Here is a 16,781-nt window from a genome sequence, read left to right as displayed (position 1 = left end):
CCCTTGATATTTCTAGCCCACATTTCTAAGACTCTGCCCTTAGAGCTATGTCACTGAAGGATACTACCCATAGGAAGGTGGGTCAGGAGCCAGAGGAGGCCACGTGTGGCAGAAAGCCGGGAACAACCTGTGCAAGTCAGCAGCCATCTTGATGCTGTCGTACTCAGTGCAATTGCCTGAGACTCAACCGTCAGCCTCCTAATCAACCTTCAGTTTACCAGGCTCTGGGTGGAGGTGGGAATGGAGCCTGTTCTAGGTGACTGTATCATGGGTCTCAAAGGAAAATGACCTGTAGGCAGCTTATAATTTAGATTGCCAAGAAACGTGTAGCTCAAGATACTAGCGGAAGAGTCATCATTTTGATAGCTTCTTAGAGAATGCTAAGACATTGCAGGGGACACTGAACCAGAAGTTAAAATTAGGCAGAACTCAAACTGAGACATTGCCATAGAGTATAGACCAGTGTGGGACATCTGAGGTCATCCAGCTGGGGTGACTTCCTGGACATGTAGGTGAAGGAGATGAAGACCATGACTCGTCCTCAAATTTGAGGATTCTCGGCACTCCTCAACCCTCTTCTCTGTGGCTTCCCCTTCCCACCCAGTCATCTTTCCTTACCTCCTTGCTGTGAATGATTTTTCAGATTTTGGTCTCTGCTGAAAAGACTTGAACATCTGAGGTAATCGGAAAATAGGAGTCAGGTCCTCAGTTTGGTACCTTGCTGGCTGTGCAAGAGAGTGAAGTCCCTAGTGTGCAAATACAGATATGGGAAATAATGTAGAAGATGATCCCCCATGAACCATGCTTGGGAGGCTCCATAGGTAATTCTCTGATGTCTTCCTTCCACAGTTCATGACCAAGAACCCCCACAAGCGCCTGGGCTGTGTGGCGGCGCAGAATGGGGAAGATGCCATCAGGCAGCACCCATTCTTCAAGGAGATTGACTGGGTACTGCTGGAGCAGAAGAAAATCAAGCCTCCCTTTAAGCCGAGAATTGTAAGTGGGGCTCCCAGCCCTTCCCCTCCATCATCAGCTGGGACTTTTGCACAGTCTGTGGGGACAGCCTGGGGTATGGCTGAATGCCCAGGGAGGAGGAGTCTCCCCAAAAGTGTCTGAAGCGCTAGCATTGACTGTCAAAATTATGACGCCTACAGCGCAATGCTCTTATCTCAAACTTTGTTGTTTGTTTTAATCAGGTATAATTATGCTAGTTTTCCACATGACATAGAAATACATACAATGTTTTGTTCTGTTTTGATTTGTTTTGAAAGATAAATGGGAGTGTGCTTTGAAAGCATCCATGTAAAGGAAAATACTAGCTCAATGCTTGTCATGGTCCTTATATGGTAGAGTGGGAGGTAAGATTCAGTGACTATTGCAAGAAAGGCTGACCCAAAGTCCTGCAGGGAGGATGGCCTCTGTCCTGGCCTCCATCACAGTCCCATCTCTCATATATCCCTGCCCTCCAGCCTATGCTGACCTCCATGTACAACCCCAGGCACAGGTGAGGAGCGGGGATCAATAGGATGGGACACTCAGACGCTGGACAGTGGCGACAGTCAAGGCTCAACCAGGGAACCAAAGACGATGTCTTGCAGGCTGACCTACTGCGGAAGTGCTGGAAGAGCAGGCAACATAATCCCATAATCACAGTTTCAGTATTTCACAACCCACTGAGGTAGTCATTCAGACTGAGAATCTGGCAGCCAGGGTAAGGCACCTGGGAGCCGAAGGGAAGAGTTTCTTAGACAGGAGCTCAGACCTGTGAGGCTGGCAGCGGTTCTGAGATCATGACCCAGCTGCGGGCCACCATGTTCTGTGAGAGAAGACCTTCCTCCCCCAGCTGCAAGAGGAGAAAAGACTGTCAAGGGTTCAATGGGTCCCCAGAGAGGAATTTACCTTAATGTATTCTGGAAGGTGGTTGCCTAGTGATGAGCTCCAAGCCATCGAGTCAAGAGTAACGGGTTGGTATGACGTGGTGCTAAAGCTTGCCACCATTCCTACATTGCTTTCTGCTTTGCTCTGTGATTCTTGAGAGACACACAGCTTAGAACAGGCCAGGTTTGGGGTCCATTTCTGTCTGTGAAGCCCTCGTCCACTCTAACTCATCTCACCACAGCTCTGCCCCCGCCACCCCAACGCCCACTCCATGTCAGGCCCGTGCTGTGGGTTTTGTAGATGGGGTGGTTTCAGGTTCTGGCTGGCTGCGTGTGCCAGCCTGCCTGATGGCTAGGCCTGGAGCCACTGCAAGTGGTCTCAAAGGACAAAAGTGACTACTTGACAAAATGTGTGAAGCAGATCACCAGAGGCCTAGCTGAGGAAAAGAAACCAAAGGATCAAGCCTAAGAGGTGAATTATAATTTCCATGTAATCTAACTTAGTGGATCTCTAAATAAATGAGAAGCAGAACTCTAATAGTTCAGGCCCAACTAACAATAACCCAGATGAGACCAGGGGCTAGTCAGATGTCATTGCCATCTGTAGAATGGCTTGACCTTATGTTGAGACTCTAGACCAATGAGCCACCTTCAGCCAGATGAGGACACAGGCACAGCCTCTCAAGAGAGTGTTTGGAGAAGAGGTCTAAGGAAGCCCTGTGGAACGATGAAGAGAAGCAAAAGCTACTGTGGACAAGGGAAGCTAGTATAAAGAAACTCCTAGAAAGGAAGAAATGAGGGAGAGCTTGAGCCACAATTCCCAACGGATGCTGAAATCAATGGAGTCACTAGGACTAGGCTCTCCATGGTGTCCAGTGGATGAGGGATATAAGAAGTAACCACAGGCCTTTCCAAGAATATTTACTCAAATGCAAGGCAGGCTCTGGGATTTAAGCAGTTGTGAGAAGTTCCAGCTCCCAAAGCATCTCTTAAAATCCATCAGTCCAGGACATCCTCACCAGGTTTTCAATGTGTAGTTTGGGCTGAGATCTTTTAGTACTCTTGTCCTTGCATGGCTTCTGTGTCTTCTATAACAAGGCATTCTGAGAGGAATCAGACCTTGATCAGTGGCCATCCCACTCACAAAGTAATAGCCGAATGACAGGAGGGCTGTGAAGAACAGTGTGAGGTGACTGGCAGCCTGGGATTTGGGAACTGAACCCAGACACTAAGGAAAGGGTGAAAGAGTGGGGAACAAATGGGAGTAGGCCACTGCATGTTCCACTCTGCCAGTCAGCAGGTTTCACCGAGGCTCAGGCAGGCAGAGAGCCCCTTCAGATTGTCCGCAGCCAGATGTGAAGATGTTCCTGTGGGTAAAGGTATAAAGAGTCCCGGAAACCAGAAGCAGAAAGGACTCCCCTGGGTGTGGGGTCAGGTCTGAGACCACATTTTCCTGAATCCCAGTGTGGAAGAGACAAAGACTTCTTTTGCTTCAGCCTCTGGGAAATTCCAGCTGGGACTAGAAGCAAGACCCTGCTCAATTCCTTTGCTGGGGGCTCGTGTGAGCTTCTTCTGCTTTCTTCCCCTGGGAGAGTGTGCCCCAAAGAAAAGACTGGGCCGTGTCGGGCTTCTAACACCCATCTTAGTTTCCTAAAGTTGTCTTCACCATTTCCATGGAAACTGTCGTGTGTACGTGTCCCCGCTGTGCCCCAGACTACCATTCTGGAAGTCAAGGAAGGATCCATTGAGCTTGTCTGAGCTGCAGTGAGAAAATTAGGACATTAAGTATGAAGGAAATGGGAAGGAAGTAAGATTGTGCAAAAGGTGTCTCTTGTCATACTTTGGTGGAACCCTGTGAATCCTTCAGAGCTACAGTCGCGGTCTTCAGAGAATTATCAAGGAGTTTAAATATTTGATCACATTTCTATCCTTGGGATCTGAGATGTCGTCCATAAATACCAAATTTGTGAGTAAAAATAAAGGATATAGAAGGAGGAAAAAAGAGAAAGTTGTTATCAGAAAAGTGTCCTAGCTGTGTCCCAAGCTAAAGCTTATTCCTAAGACATGGAAACAGCACCTAGTCTGTGTTGCCTGTATGCCCAAGACCAGCAGAAGAAGATACTGAATTAAATCAAAACCATTCCATGCATCATCTGGGCAAACCTCAAGGGGCCAGCATAGAAACTCACCGGGTTTTATATGAGCCCCTGTCCTCCTGTGGCCAACTAGCCCAGGGAGGCCTGCCTACATCAGGCAGTAGCAGAGAGGCAGACCAGCTCTGCTCCGTTAGCAGGTGCGACCTTAGGCTCTGCACCCGTAGGTCCCTGGGGAGAGAGTACTGTGGCACATTGCCACAGAGTCATCCTCCTGATTGTGGGTCAGAGACTCCATTACAAGACTGGCTTTCTTTGGCTCACAGTGTCTTGTAACTTGAAGACATGTCATTTGCCTTCCTAGGGGAGCTCAATAAGGCAAGGTTTTGACAGCTAAAGGAAAGCCAGTGCATGCTGGGAAGAAGCAGTGAGGACAAGGAGCCACTATCAGCCAGGGACACTGTGGGATTCTTGGATCCTGTCTTACAGACTGATATCAAATGAAGGGATAGATACCATGTGAAGGAAACAATAAGAGTTATGAACAAACGGCACCAGCCTTGTAGTTGTTGCTAGCCACAAAGAGACACTGGCTACACGTTTAAACAAGCAAATGAGGCAGGTTCAGAAAACCCCACCTACTAATCCCGAACACCTGAAGGGAAGTGTGGTCAAGTGCTGGGATGCAGGAAAGTGCCTGGGCTTCTTTTCTTTGGAATGAACTCTACTTGCTCTTCAGCAATGCCCTGTTGACTAGAAGGCCATTGTTCCTCAGAAACCTACTCGGTAGCCTTTGCCACACTTCCCTTACTGGCCACCACAGCAGTCACATGGCAGGTAACCTGCTTGTCGAATTCAGAAAGGAATCAGTTTTGTTGGGCCCAGGAGTGGTCATAACATCCAGTCTAACATTTGAAAATAGCCACAATGTAGTTATTTTGTGCTTCCAGAACTCTTTAAGTCTCCTCAAACTCATACAGGTAAACCTGCCTCTGTCATGACTGGCTCACCTGGAGACTGGGGCCCTGCTCAAACCCACAGGGGCTCGAGAACAGCTTCTGACCTGGCTCCCATCCCCTCCACAGGAAGCCTCCCGCCTCTGAAGATATCACCAAAGAGATTGTCCAGATTGGAGGCTGGAATTTGGCCTCTGGTCAATTTCCATCACATACCTCCACTGGCTGCTGTCCCTGCAGGCTCTGCCTTCCTGACATGTTTGCTAAGCTGAGATTCCAGTGCCCCTGGCGCCTCAGCCTCCCTGTGTAACCCTTGCTCTGATTCCCCGGATGTTAGGAGTACAGCCAGGTTTCCAGCCTTCAGGCTGTCACCTCTTTGTGTTGGCCACTATTGAGTGGCCTCTACTTCCGCATGGAAAATGTCTTCTCATGTGTCCTCTCAACTCCTATATGTCCTTTTACCACATGGTCCCTGTATGTGCCTCCTGTCCCCTCTCTATGCACCCATGCACTGAACTGACCTCACTCAAATGATATGCCATCAACACCAAACCAAAAACTCTATGGATATAAAATCTAATCAGCAAAAGCCAGTGAAAAGCCTCTGATGCTAGATATAATGGAAGAGTCCGTCTCATTGGCGATTTCCTTTCAAGATTGTGGTGCTGTCTAATCACTAACGAGTGTCTCTCGTTTAGCTTTTGTGCTCCTGGTAGGCTTACCTCTGGGGGACCACAGAGGAAAGAGATGTATTTGGTACAGTTGATATTGCAGACTGTTGGGTCTGATTCATTGCACCCCGAAGCATTAGACTCTGAGGTCACAGGCTCCTGGGGCTTTGCCACTGGAGTGGGAGCAAGCCAGTTAGGAGGGAGAGAGCTGCCTCCCCAGAGCCCTAGCTGTCCTCCGTGAACGCCAAAGGCAATGAGGGAAATGCTGGCCGAGTAAACTTGTCTTTGTGTACGTGTTCTCTCTTTTCAAGTTTGCTTCAGTGTGATTGTCCCTCTGTAAGGTAAGGCTTCCAGAGTGGGGAGTCTCTCCAGGTAGGTGAGCTCACAGGCCCGGTGACATAGAGGCCCCTTTCAACCTCATGATCCGTCTCCATTCAGCCATCCACGCTGCATGGCAGGACCCCGAGGGAGGCCCCTCCTGCATGCTCCTGCATGACTGGGCTGTGCTGAGAGAAAACCTGGGAAGTGGGCTCGAGAATTCACACCTGCACTTACTTAGCCCTAGGAGGAGCCCTGCTGGGTAGTCATCTCCTACCCCCACAGCTAGTCCACCTTCCCAGGGACCCCAGTAGCATGGATGGTAACTCAGAGGCCAATGAGATGCCATCATCATCATCTTCCATCCTGGTGGACCAGGACCAGGACTTCACTGAAGACATTTCCAAGACAGTGTCCATGTCAGAATGAGATCTTTGGCTCACTAAGAGGGTATTGACTCTTGCGAAGAGCCATGGGTCTAGAGCCCAGCTCCAGAGGCCATGGGAAAAGCCCATACAGCTGTTTTTTTTGTTTGTTTATTTGTTTGTTTTTTGTTTTGGTAGCTTGCTTATGTGGTGGCATGGTGCAGTGGACAGGGGACTGGCTTTGATCACAGACAGACCGGGGTTTACTGTGATTGTTGTCACAGGATAGCCTTGTGATCATGAGAAGTCACTTCACCCTGACCCTCTGACCTTCTCCATGAAATGGAGTGACGATAGTTCTCTCATAGAATTGAAAACGTGACCAGTAGTAAGCCTAAGATGCTTTGTGTACCCCTGGCTTCTTGGGGAGGTTTCGTTCCCCTCTCTCCTTATATGACTCTTTCCCAGAGTCTGAAGGCTCTCTTCCTCTCTCATCAAGGTTCCAGGAACCAAGAGTTGAGCATTACAGGAAGCCATGTAATGTTTGGAGGCTGGGCTTGGGAATGGGATACAGCCATAGCCTTTTACTTGGCCTATGGGATCTTAGACTGAAGAGCACTTTGCCCACTACCCAGCAAACGGGAAAGCAAGGAAGACCAGGAGCCTAAGGCAGGGGAAGACTAGTCTGGATACTCCCTCTGCCACACAAAGGTCAGCGCCACCACTCAGGGTAGTAGCCATCAGAAGACAAAATCATATCTGAAGACTGGGAAGAAATGCCTCTGAGGGTTCTATGCAGAGCCTGCTGGGCTTTAATTCTGATGCAGTCATTGGTGCTACAAGAGCTTAGGTCACTAGATGGGTCATTAGCAAGTCTGTGCCCTATGATAGTGCGAAAGGTTCCTTCATAGTTTTGAGAATAGAGAGCTATGTAGTCCAGACCGGGCAGGAACTAGCTGTGTAGCCCAGGCTGTCTTCACCCTCTTCCCTTAGCCTCCCAAGTGCTAGGATTATAGGCATGTACCACCACATCTGTCCTAAGTCACCTCTTTTTATTCTGTAAACTTGATGAGCACATGTATTCACCTCTGCTTCATCCTCAGGAGTGTTTTGGATGGATGCGGCTATATGGCTTCTGGTACCCCAGCTTTGACATGGCAGCTGTCACCAGTAGACGCCGCAACAGGGTGCAGATATCCAGGTGTCCCTTAGCCAAACAGTTATGGTGGTGAAGCCCAGACAAGACATTTTGCTATCTGAGAATTGTGATTGGAGGAGTATCCCTGTGGATTGTGAAATAACCACCTCAGAAAAGTGTCTGAGCCTGACTAGTCTGTTCTGAACTTGATTAGACATTTCTTTAGGCTCATGGATTTTCCATTATGGCTTACTGTTTTTTGGGTTGGGCTATGCCTTGTATAGGTTCATCAACATAGTATATCTTGAAGTTAATGTGCTTCTTACCCCACCAATATTTGAACACACTCATACACCCCACACTTACCTTTTGGAAGCATGGGAGGATCAGTGAAGCTGGAAGTTATAGAAAGGGAGAGAAGCAAGAGAAACGGGAACCAGCTGCTGGAAAAGCCAAGTCTGGGCAGACAAAGATGGTTAAAGAAAGAAAAGCACTTGAGGAAAGATGGCTTCAGACCATTTATAATCAGCAGGATTTAGGGAACCTGTACCTGAGCCTTTGTCTGCAGTCCTGGAGGAGAACACTGGCAACAAACAAGGCAAAAATCTTCCCACCAACACTCTACCAGCAGTACTAGGCAAAGTTAGAGTGCAGGAAAAGATTCATCAAAATATGTAGGTGACAATAGTGATTACAGGATCCTGGACACAGCCAAGGAGAGGAGCTGTAAGCCTTGCCTTTCAAAGTTATAGGACACAGAGAGAAATAGGGGGTGAAGAAGCAGATCTTACCAGATGGGCTGGAATCCAGGTTCTCCATGACCCAGGAGGCTTGTCAGCTCATGTCCCACTCTCCATCTTACAAGATGGGGTCACCTGGTTAAAGGAACAATGTTTTCCTGCCTGCTTTTGTCTTGCAGAAAGCTCTGAAGGATTGTCCAGCCACTAGGAGCGCAGACACAGTACTCGGAGGCTGACTTTGTATAGCCAAGGAAAACCAGAAACAGCCTTACTCTGCCCAAGGAGGGGCTCATTCCCGAAGCCTTTATGGCCTCTGGCTCTTTGCAGAGTGCAGGAGTATGAGCACACTATATTCTTATGGGATCCCCTGCCTGCATCATCCCCCTAGTTCAGGCCTTGAATCTCCAGGTAGTCATCAGTCATGTCAGAAGGAAGCCTCCAAAATCATTCTGTTGTTTGTGCTGGGAATATGGAAGGAGCAAGTAGCAAACTTGGATGTAACCTAAAAGTAATGTTCAAGCATGACTGTAGAATTCTGGGATTTGAAAAATGTATATCAGGTTTGCTGTCTATGACGACTCCACGTCAACGTTTATCTTTTCAAAGTGAAGGGGCTTAACCACAAGCATGCAAGCCATCCTCTAGCCATCGTTTTTTGGAATCTTGTTTCCAAGTCATACTCACCTTGAAGGGTTTCCACGGAGCACAGAGTATCTTTAACATGTGAGTCCAGATGAGTCAGGGTTGGTAATGGCTGGGCCAGTGAAGCATGAAGCCTCCTGCTACAAGCCCTACAGAGAATGCTTGTCAAGTTGAGATGACCTGAAGAGTGCACTACCTCTTTCCTGGAGACTGTAGCTGGCCTCCTCCCCCTCCCACAGCAGCGGCCATCTCCCCCGGCATTGGGTAACAATAGAGCTTGAAGTCTTCCCAGAGAAGCAGGGCAGACTTGAGCCCTAGGTACTGAACTGGACCCAAATAATCCAGAATAGAGTCGTCACAAACTATGGGACTCCAGGATTACACGCTCATTCCATATCAAGGGCTAAGGGGAAGACACTAGACACCCGGGCGCTGGTCCCTGTTGTCCGCACCACCCCAAATGAGTTACTAGAGTTGTCTACTCCCTTCTGATGGGACAAAGTTTAGGTAATCCTGAGTGTCCCTTGCAGCCCTCCATGACAGCGTATTCTATGAGGGAAGGAATCTGGGAGGTTCTAAAATTTCTCACAATAAAATGTCCATGGACTATAATATTTTGGTGAATTCTAAAAATATCTGCCTCTAGCTCTTAGCAATGATACTGCATTGAAATGTCCATAGTGAGTGAGAGGGGTCGCCACAATTAGCAGCAGAGTGAGCTCAGGTATGCCACAGTTTGCTGCCTGCTTCCAGCTAGAGACACAAAACACAGATGTTCATTTCCACTGTGTTCCCAGCCAGGTGCAACCTGCTCACTGCAGAGGCCTGCTCCGTGGCCTTGGCACAAGAAGCAGCAGCAGGCAGGGTGATATGTTCTCCTACAGCTTTTCATTCCTGCATTCTCCATATCATTCTCAGCCTCTTGGCCCCCAGGTCCTTCTTGTTGCACAAGATCTACCCTGTAGCAGGCTGTCTGAATCAGTTCAGTGGGGAAAGATCCTGAAAAGGCATAGGTTAGAATGGGGTAGAAAAGAATAGGCTGGACAGATCATTGGCATACAATACAGAACACATCACGGATAGGACATGCAAAGTATGGTTTGCTGGATCTTGGAGTGGTAGCATGAAATGATATGCACTAGGACACACATAAAGAGGCCCCAGATTCCTAAGGACTATGAATTAGGTGCATACTACATCCATAAAGTATAACAAAGGACTCTTAAATCTTTTTAAATGTTTATTTTATTTGCATGTGTTTGTGTATGTGTGTGTATGCATGTACCTAGCTGTATGATTACACAACACATACATGTAAGAGCTCACAGAGGTCAGAAGAAGTGTCATGCCCCATGGAACTGGGCTTTTAGATGGTTGTGAGCTGCCATGTGAGTGCTGGGAACCAAACCCAGGTCCTCTGCAAGAGCATTGAGTTCTCTTAATCACTGAGCTTTCTCAAATACTGATAGTCATGGTGGCTAATGAACCAAGCAATGAAAGGTGAATGCATTTTTTTAAATGTAGCCACATGCAGCTGGCAGAAATCATAGAACTGCTGGCTTTGGCTGAACAGAGTTCTTGTAGCCAATACATAGATCATCACAGCTAGGCCTCCTGGCAGGGCCCAATAGAAGGCAGGCTGGCACATGCCAGGGATCACGGCCCCAGGCACAACGAGCTAAGCACAAGTCCTGACTGACTGCTTGCTGACTGGCTGAGGGCACCGTGGACAAGTCGTTTAATGCCGATCAGCCTGGTTCCCATCTTCACAGAAGGACATGGCAGAGTTCAGCTCCTCTCAGAGCTTGTGTAGGCATCATGTGTCAGGTGCCTAAAGCACTCCATGCAGGGCCCACATCTAGCCAGGTCTGTAGCTCTGAGCTTTATTACTTTTTCCTATAAGAAGAAACTGAAGCTATCCCAGGCACCCCAGTCAAGAGAAACGCTAGGCAGATACCCACACAGAGCTCCAGGCCATGGAAGACAGCCACTGGCTGAGCCATCAGTTTTAAGTGCCAAGAAAGATGAGTTCCAGGCATGGGGGAAGGGAGGTAGAGGTGTGAGGACAGTGGCTTTGGGTATGGCTCCCCAAGAAAGGGCTTTCCTTTCCCATGTGGCACCAAAAGAACCCCTGTCCTTGGAAGCAGCTTTCTGGGCTGGTATGTGAAGGGGGTTTAGCCCTCCCTGACCCTCAACCAGGGACAACAACCCTGGTACTGTCTGTTGGACTCTGCAGAGTTCATTCAAACAAAAATAAGTTTTTATGTCAGGCCTGGCTGGGCACCGAGGGTGACAGGGGAATATACAGCAGGCCTCCTTGCTCTGGGTACTGACAGCTTTACTGGGGCACCAAGGCTTGGTTAGAGACACCTCCAAATCATTTGTGAATTCTAGACCTAGTTGTGACCATGTACTGTTAGCTGGAATTTAGGCTTTCTACTTCTGCTGCCAGGTTTTATAGTCAAATGGCCCAAGCCAAAGCATTCTCTTGTACAGAGCTGGGCAGGCCTAGGCAGTTGGTCTCAGGCACTGCCCACAAAGCATCATTCCCAAGAATATGGAAAAGCTCCTGGAGCTAATGGTCTTAGACAGTTGGCTCTACTTGTCTTTAAAGCTACCTTTTGGAAAGAGTGTTTGATACATGGTCTATATCCAGGAGAGGCCCCTGTCAGTTATGTACACACACACACACACACAGACACATACACACACACACACACACACACACACACACACACAGACACATACACACACACAGAGAGAGAGAGAGAGAGAGAGAGAGAGAGAGAGAGAGAGAGAGAGAGAATAATATAGTTGTTGAAGCCTGAGTGGTTTCTCCTGCTGGGGACTCACTCCTGTGTTCTGCAGGTCTTACGCCATCTCCAGTCCTGGAGACAGTCTCAGGGCTTTTCCCTTTGTGTGTTACTCAGAGGGAACTGTGATACCATGGAAAGCCAGTCTTTTATAAGGGAGTGCTTTAATCAGTGATACCCATGGCTGCACTGAGGGTAAAGCCAGAGTCTTGCATGCTAGACAAATGTCCTGCCACTGAACTGCACCCCAGCTCTAAACCAGTGCAGCATCATCTTGACAACCTAGCAGGACACTCTCACCAGGAAAACCTGCGTTTCAACACGCGCAGCACGTCTGTAGCATGCTGCAGAGTGTTCATGAGAATCGGAATTCCCTCCTTGAATCGGCAATCCAGGTGGGAAGGCTGCGGGAGTCTGATGTCAGCGTCCACGAATAAAGTTTTATTAGAATGCTATCCAGGGTCTTCCAGTGTTCCATGGTGCCTTTGTGCTACAAGACTGGAATGGTTTGGTTGCGACAGATGCCTCATGGCTCACAGAGCTTAACATGTTTACCATCTGGCCTTTTAGAAAATGTTGTCAACTCTTGCTTTAGGGAATGTTAGTCACCTTTCTTGCTGTGTGACAAAACAACTTAAGACAGAAAAGGCGTCCCGAGCTCACTGTCAGAGAGGGTGCCTTCCCACTTGGGAAGACACGGTGGCAGGAACAAGTGAACCACACTCTTAGCAGGCCCTCAGGAATGCTGCCGTCCATGTCCAGGGCAGGTCTTCCCCTCTCCAGTTAAAAGTCTCCGGGGAAACACCCATACAGACATGCCCAGAGGTACCCGGTCAAGACCACGGGGCGAGCTAACTGTCTCAGTCTGGGCACCCAGATCCAGAAGCTTCTGGGAGCTTCCCAACCAGCAGTATGGTTTTTTTGTGCATGCCAACAAGTGTTTGAGGTTTTGTAACTGCCTGCCCTCTCCTGTGATAGAGAATCCGTGGTTGTCCACGAGGCCCAGCTAATGCAGAAATAGTAACTGGCTGAACCCTCCAGCTTTTGGAAATACTTGTTGGGTGTCAGGAGAGGAGTAGGTAGTGCTGGAATTCTAGACTTACTCCCCCTTTCCTTTTCCTAAAGTAACTCTGCAAATGGAACTTACTGCTTTAAAAAAATTAAAAGTTTAGCAAACAATAACTGAGAGGAGGAAAAGAGGAGAAAGGAATTCCATCCAAAGGCTGGCCTGATAGAACTCAGTTGTGGTTACTTGTGCAGAATGGCTGGTGGTCTGAGGTAGTTTGGTTCATTTTAAAAATACATTGGGAGCCAAGTATAGTGACTTATTATTCGCATAACCCAACTCTTGGGAGGCGGAGGTAGGAGGTCCAGGAGGAGTTCAAGATCAGCCCTGAGCACCAAAGACCCTGTCTGCAAAAGAAAATAAGTATAAATAAACAAACAAACAAGCAAGCAAGCAAATGGCCTGGGAGATGTCTCATCATGTAAAAGTGCTGAGTACCCAAGCATGATAACCTGAGTTTGAGCCCTAGAACCCATGTAAAAAGCAGGATGCAGGTGCACACCCCTATAATCCCAGCACTCTGGAAGTGAGAGGAGGAGATGAAGACAGGAGGAACAGCCAAAAGCTCATGGACCAACAGCCTGGAGTGCAGAGCACAAGAAACAAGAGACCCTGCCTTGACAAGGTAGATGGCAAGAGCCAACTCCAGAAAGTTGTCATCAGACCTCCACATCCATGAAGTTGCACGTGTGTGCACGTGTGCACACATACCAAACTAAAAAGAAAAACATTTATACATATATAATGTGTATATATAAAGACATATACCTATAAATGTATATGTTTTACACTTGCATATAAATGGATGTATCTGAATATCCCTAGGGATGGCGGGTAATGCCTGAAATCCCAGCACTAAAGAGACAGAGGGTGACCCTGAGCTCTAGGCCAGCCATTCTGTAGAGTAAGAGCCTCTCTCACAAAGGGAGAGGGACACACAGAGAGAACGAACAGAGATAGGGTAGAGAGGAGAGCTGCCAGCCTGTGCCAGAGCATGTGGGTTCCCCCCTCTGGGGCTCCCCTGGTCCCTGTCTTTGTATTCCAACCACCTCTCTCCAACCCCCTTTTCCGAGTGGCCAGGAACTGAGGGGTTCTGAATTTAGCTGCTGAAAAGCTCATCACTCATGTTTAAAGGGAAATTGGTGTTGGCTTTCTTCTTCCATTCAAGGTGCTTGCGAGCAACTTCATGAAATAAGAGTAGAGGCCACACCCCCAGGAGTGTCTATGGAGAGTTAACCCCCATTCCATTTGGAGAATGGATAGTTGTCTGTCGAAGACTGAATTGGCAAATTTTGAATATCAAATTCAGAAGAATGCCAGTGGGGGCACTTCTGGGGGATGGGGAGGACCTCGGGACCCAAGTCTGTGTTTCTGAGAGGCGGCATGAGCAGGGGAGGCACATGTCCCAGTCTGTCCGGCTCTGCCGCTGCCCATGCCCAGGCTCCCAGCACTCTGTGCACGTGAGTTTATCAGAGAGAGCAGGAACTGCTGTGTCACGGCAAACAGTCCTCAAAGCAAAGCCTGGCTTTTGGTTTTGTTATGTTGCTGTGTTTCAGAAAGCGTGAAGATGGCCCACCAGGATATGCCTGTACACACCGCTACCATGAACGTTATAGCAGGGAGCGTAAAAAGGAAGGCTCTATTTTTCTCTCATTTCTTTTTGTTCATTTTTGATATTGTAGCTTACTTATCACATTTCTCATTCCCCTTTTCTCCCTCTAAACCCTCCATATTCCCCTCTCCACTCCCCTTCAAATCCCTGGCCTCTTTTGTCATAATTGTTGCATTTATGTGTTTGTATATACATACATATTCCCAAGTGTAACCTGTGAAGGAAAGTTCTTTTGAGCGATCACATGTGGCAGTTTGCTGTAGGCGAAGGCTGGTCCGTTCTAGATCTAGTGGGCATGGGAAGCACACCATTGCTGGCAAGTGAGACCAGGCAGAAACCTCTCCCTGGATCACCCAAAGATACTGCTGTTTGTTGACAGTTTTGATCTGTTTGAGAAGCATCGTGCTAATCATTTATTTTGTTCGTTGGCATTTAGGGTTCCCACTTGGGTGTATTCAGTCTCTTGATCCTTATAACAGACATGTGGGGAGCAATACTCAGGAGTCTTCCAGCCTCAGCCAAGCCTCTGTGGAACGGCTCCTGCAGACAGTCAGACACTTCCTTCCCTGTGATTCAGATACTATCACCTTGGCATCCCGTCCATTTTGTGGATGAACAAATGAGGACACAGATATGATATAATTTGCCCGAGGCTAGAAAGGTTGATAATTATGTGGAGAACCCAGAATAAAATCTAAGGAACTAGAGAGATGGCTCAGCAGTTAAGAGCACTGGCTGCTTTTCAAGAGGTTCAAATCCCTGCACTCATACAGGAGCTCAGAACCGTCCAGATAGGGAATAAGACCCTCCTAACGCTGAGACTCTTTAATGCAGTTCCTTGTATTGTGGTGGCCCCAACCATAAAGTTACTCCATTGCTATTTCACGTCTGTAATTTTGCTGCTGTAGCGTAAATGTCTGATTGCAGTATATCTGATATGTGATCCCTGTGAAAGGGTCCTTTGACACCCGCCCCCCAAAAAAAGGTCACACCCCACAGGATCAGAACCACTGGTCTAGGTGTTCAGGAAAGGGAATGAAGGCTGATCCACTGAGTATCCTATCTCTCAAAAAGTGGCTTGGCAGGACACCAGTGGACTCGCTGGTAAGCTTCCAGATGTCTCCATTTGATTTTTTTTAAGGGCTAGTTAGCCAGATGTGGTGCCACACACATTTAATCGCAGAGAGGCAGAGGCAGGTGGATCTTTGTGAGTTCGAGGCCAGGGAGTTCCAGGACAACCAAGGCTACACAAAGAAACCCTGTCTCAAACAAACTAAAAAAATTATCAAGTATATGGATAGAAGTGGGGAAACTGAAAAGAAATGCCAGAGTTAGCATGAACTTCAAGGGGCTAAATCCAGAACTGTAGGCCCTGGCTTAAGCTTGCCGACAGCAAAAGGCCATTTGAAACTAAGAAGAAAAAGAATGCGATCCGCCCCTCCATACCTAGCCTCAATTGGGCTGTGCATCTAAATAACTCGGAGCTTTAAAATACAGAGGCTGACCACCCGCCCCCTGCAGAGTTCCTGAGGTCTGAGGCAAGCCTTAGGTTTGTGTACAGCTGTGTTTGTTTTGACAGACCAAGAGCCTCTATTAAACAGTGACCAGGCTGTGGCTGTAGCTAGGTGGTATGAAGCTATGGGTTCTAGCCCCAGCACCGTCCTACACAAGCACACTCATATACACAAAGGCCAGAGCTAAATGAAGCAAAGCTGTGACTGTGCCTGCAATGAATTTTCCCCAAAGAGAAATATATTTAAAATACAAAGATTAGGGCAAGAACTCCTTAGAGGGAACTGAAAGCCAAGAGAAACTAATTAATTACGTTTCCTAAATCCCACTTGGGCATCCCTACTAGCTCATGCCCAGGCCAGACCTCAAACCAATTACCCAGACCCTGGAGACAGCACTGGCTGATTGCTGAAGGCCCCCACAGGTGGTTCACGTGTGGCTCTGGGATTGAGCCACTGTTCTAGGCCCTTGTTGCCGAAGATTCTGCTTTGTCTGTTCCAGCTCAGGGTAACTTGAACATGACAAAATAGACCAAAAGAGCCAGAGACAGGCACAGAGGCTCCTAGCATTCAGGGATAGTATTTAGGAAAACATGGGGTTATTTTTTAGATGGATGTTGTTTTTAATGATTTTACATTTACTATTTATGTGTGTAGGGCATGCACATGTGAGTAGGGTCCAGAGGTCAGTTTTCAGGAGCTGGTGTTTTCTACCATGAGCTGGTGTTTTCCCAGCTGAGGTCCTCGGGTTTAGCAGTAGGTACCTTTCCCCACGGAACCACCTAAGCATCCCTGAGCTGGGTATTCTTAAAGCAAGCATCTAAAATTTTTTAAATTACTTTTATTTTATGTGCATCAGTGTTTTGGCTGCATGTATGTCTGGGTGAGGGTGTTGGATCCCCTGGAGCTGGAGTTACAGACAGTTGTGAGCTGCCATGTGGGTGCTGGGAATTGAACCTGGGTCCTCTGGAAAAACAGT

General features: G+C 47.9%; 1 protein-coding gene across 2 annotated transcripts in view; it reads left to right on the top strand.

Moving 5' to 3' along the window:
• Nucleotides 1–16,781, top strand: part of Prkce (protein kinase C epsilon) — a 482,657-nt gene that overhangs the window by 456,404 nt on the left and 9,472 nt on the right. The window contains exons 14-15 of one of the 2 annotated variants that reach the window (XM_060363401.1): nt 850–996; nt 5,909–5,938. In XM_060363401.1, the coding sequence (XP_060219384.1) occupies nt 850–996; nt 5,909–5,923 (162 nt within the window). In that variant the 3' untranslated portion in view covers nt 5,924–5,938. Of the gene's footprint in view, nt 1–849; nt 997–5,908; nt 5,939–16,781 lie in introns of those variants that run through there. The other variant, XM_060363396.1, reaches the window with a different exon arrangement.

Source organism: Meriones unguiculatus, chromosome 1 (assembly GCF_030254825.1).
Source record: "Meriones unguiculatus strain TT.TT164.6M chromosome 1, Bangor_MerUng_6.1, whole genome shotgun sequence".
NCBI classification, from domain to species: Eukaryota; Metazoa; Chordata; class Mammalia; order Rodentia; family Muridae; genus Meriones; species Meriones unguiculatus.
Note: the sequence above shows the minus strand (reverse complement) of the source record. Positions and strands in the feature narration are given on the sequence as shown.